We start from the raw sequence: 3,055 nt of genomic DNA, 5'->3' as shown, positions 1-3,055 counted from the left end.
CGCGGGGTCCAGACCCGGCGTATTTTGGGCGTTTCCAGGCTTTCTCGCCCGAGTGGCCTTGAGTTTGGGGGTCTTCTCCAGCCTCGCTGGCTTTTTCCTCCGTGCAATTAAAATTATGGCTCTTCCTCCACTCCCGTAATCACTGCACCTCTACCCTGCAGACCAGCTCCGGGATGTTCGGCGCGGAGGTGGGTGTTGGTGTGCAGCAAGCCGCGCCCCCGCAGCCCTCCTCACCCAGGCGAGGGGCGGGGAAGAGAAAGTAGCAGCAGCGCCCCCCAGTCTTTCCTCGGAAGCTTCCGAACAGTCTGCTGCAGGGAGCGCAGCCCAAGGCGGTGCGGTGCGGCTGCAGCGCGGGCGAGTCCCGGGAGCTGCCCGCAGCGCTGCACAAAGTTTCCAGCGAGCGTCTGCCGAGCCGGGTGGCCAGATCAAGGAGTGGGTGTGGGTGGGTCTTTCGGGGCTCCCGGCGACCCGCAGTGCCGACGCAGCGCCTACGTATGGTGCCAAGCGAACTTTAAAAAGCTGCTTCGGACAAACCAGAGCCAGGATTTCTACTGTCGGGGACCCGGGAGCACAAGGGTCTAGCCCGAGGGAAATGCTGGAAGATCCCATCAGCCGGTGACCAGCAACTTTCCGGCGAGACTTTGACGCGGAGAACTGTGCTCTGCCTCCTCTTATTCTCCCAAAGCTCACGTTGCCGTCCTGCCTTGCGGGGTAGCTCGGCGCGCTCTCCGCCTGAGCAGCGAGTGAGCTGAAACCCCCGCCCGCTCCGGAGCCTCCGGGCTGATGAGTGTCGCTCTCGGCCCGTCTATCTCTTTTTCCGGGAGGTAACGGCCCGCGGTCCCCCACCCTCAGTGCGCCCAGGTTCCAGGCGCCGGAGCCAGCGTTTTGACCGAGCCGCTTCTTGGATGCTGAAGGCTGGGCTCCTCCATCGTGGGTGCCGACGCGGCGATGGGTGTCCTCAAAGTGTGCCTCGGGCTGGCCCTAGCGTTGGCAGAATTTGCAGTATTGCCTCATCATTCCGAAGGTGAGAGAGCGGTGCCGCGTGTGTGTGTGTGCGCGCGCGCGTGTGTGTGTATGTGTGAGTGATAGTGCAGTTTAAAAAGCTCAGCAGGTTTTATGGTATTGTGGTTCGGGTGGAAGTTTTTCTGGGGAGGGTGGGGTGGAAGTGAAACTGGAGTAGGCTTTTCTGATAAGATTCCTACTCCTGATTGTTTTGTATTCGGATTACACCCCCGAGACGGCCTCCCTCTCTGCCCTAAGTGCTTTTGGGTGGGTGGGTGGCCGATGCAGGTGACATCTCTAAAACTGATCCTTTTTCTTTCCACCACCTACCTTTCCCCGAAGGGAAAGCAACTGCATGGAGCACAAGTGAGGAATGAAAATTGCTCTTACCTGTTTAAAATACTTCTGTTCCTAAGAAACGTACAATCTTTCATCTTAAAGCCCCATCGCTTTCCCGCCCTACTTACCTCAGTTAGTCTCCGCCTAAAGTCCAGTAAGGATTTTATAACTAACTGGTTGAAGCGTGTTCTGGACGTGGGCAGTTCAGTTGCACTGAAAGAAATCTCTCCAGTACGGAGAAGCACGAACCTGGCTGCTTCCCAGAACAAAAGTGGTTAATAAGAGTTTAGGTTCATTCTTTTACTTCACCCTCCGCCTCCTGGTTTTCCTCTGAGACTCCAAGCTACGTGTAAAACCCTGGAGCCGCAGGAGAGAAACGGAAGCCGTGAGAGTAGTTGTCGCCATGATATCAAAAGCAATCCGGGCTCAGCCAAATAAATGAGTCAATAAGTAAATTAAGAGTTTGGGGTCATGGGATGCCGGGCCTTGGGACGCGAGGCGCTCTGATCTCCCACCTGCCCCGAGGAACCGGGGAAGTAGCCACGCCAGTGCTTAGGGAGGGGGAAGGGAGCCGGCGGGCTGGGAGGAAGACGGCTTAATCTACAGCGCCTGGCTCTCGGCTTCCGCTCCCGGCTCCATTCATTATTCATCCAGCTGCGGGAAGAAGAATTTACCTGCCCAGCCCCAAATCAGAGCCGCGGCTGGGCGGCGGCGGGCGCGGGGCGGGCCGCCCTCTCCGCCCTCTCCGCCCTGGTGCCTGGGAAGGTGCGCGGGGCGGCTCCGGGGGGTCGAGCTCCAGCGCAGGACTGGGGGCTGCGGGAGGCCCGAGGAGGACAAAGCTCTGCCTCGGGTCGACCTCCAGTCACTGGAGCAGCTGCCTTTTCTTTGCTGGCTTCCCAAGAGAAAGTAGGGGGCCTTGGGAATCCACGCACAGCAGTGGAGGACTCTCCCCTGGGTCCAGGTGCTGCCTTCTGCACTCTTCCGGGATGTGTGTCAAATGTGTATAATCTACGGGAAAGGCACATCTGGGGCCTGCGTAGCCTTCTCCCAACAGTGCAAGTCCTGTAGAAATATGACTTCATTGTATATGTGCGTGTGGGCGCGTACTTTGGCGGGGGGGGGGAAGCTTGTAGGGCTTGATTATAATAGTAAACCAGATGAGAGAGTCACCCCAGGCCACCCAAACCTGAACTTGGTATTTAGAAAACTTAATTTCATTTGGTGGCAGTTTTTTTGTTTTTGTTTGTTTTTTTGTTTTTTTTTTTTTAAATTTAGAATCCTGTCCCAGCAACTCAGAAAACGTGCTATCACTCCCGGATAGCTCACCAGGGGGCAGCTGGAATGGTGCAGCTTCTCAGAACCAAAACTCTGGAATCAACAAAAGGCATTATTATTAAGAGCCTACAGGGTGCGCTCATTGGAAGATTGTTTGATCCAGTGGGCCAAGTTTAAGAAGTGCAGAATCTTTTGACTGGGAGGTGGGGATGGCGGGGATGCAAAGCACAGAAAGCCGGGGGCGGGGGTGGGGAGGAGGGGTGGACGGGAGGGAGAGGCAGGGAGCGGATATTACTCCAAAGAGTCTTTGGAAACTTTGCTTCTTATTGTTTTACCTTACTGTCAGAGCATTCTATAGCCATTTCACAATTGGATTGATAAATTGATAGATGTCTGAGAGCTTCCACCCACATCATAATAGTGCTTATCTTATAATGAA

At 55.7% G+C, this 3,055-nt stretch overlaps 1 protein-coding gene across 1 annotated transcript in view; it reads left to right on the top strand.

The window, feature by feature from the left end:
* Positions 1-303: 303 nt before the first annotated feature.
* The window catches only part of FRAS1 (Fraser extracellular matrix complex subunit 1), a 483,930-nt gene continuing 481,178 nt past the window's right edge, over positions 304-3,055 (top strand). The window contains exon 1 of the mRNA XM_017876598.1: positions 304-1,024. Within this exon, the coding sequence (XP_017732087.1) occupies positions 949-1,024 (76 nt within the window). The 5' untranslated portion in view covers positions 304-948. The remainder of the gene's footprint in view (positions 1,025-3,055) is intronic.

The sequence above is a fragment of the Rhinopithecus bieti genome, unplaced genomic scaffold (assembly GCF_001698545.2).
Source record: "Rhinopithecus bieti isolate Rb0 unplaced genomic scaffold, ASM169854v2 scaffold_8675, whole genome shotgun sequence".
Classification (NCBI taxonomy): domain Eukaryota; kingdom Metazoa; phylum Chordata; class Mammalia; order Primates; family Cercopithecidae; genus Rhinopithecus; species Rhinopithecus bieti.
The sequence above is the reverse complement of the archived record's forward strand: the minus strand, read 5'-3'. Positions and strand labels throughout refer to the sequence as shown.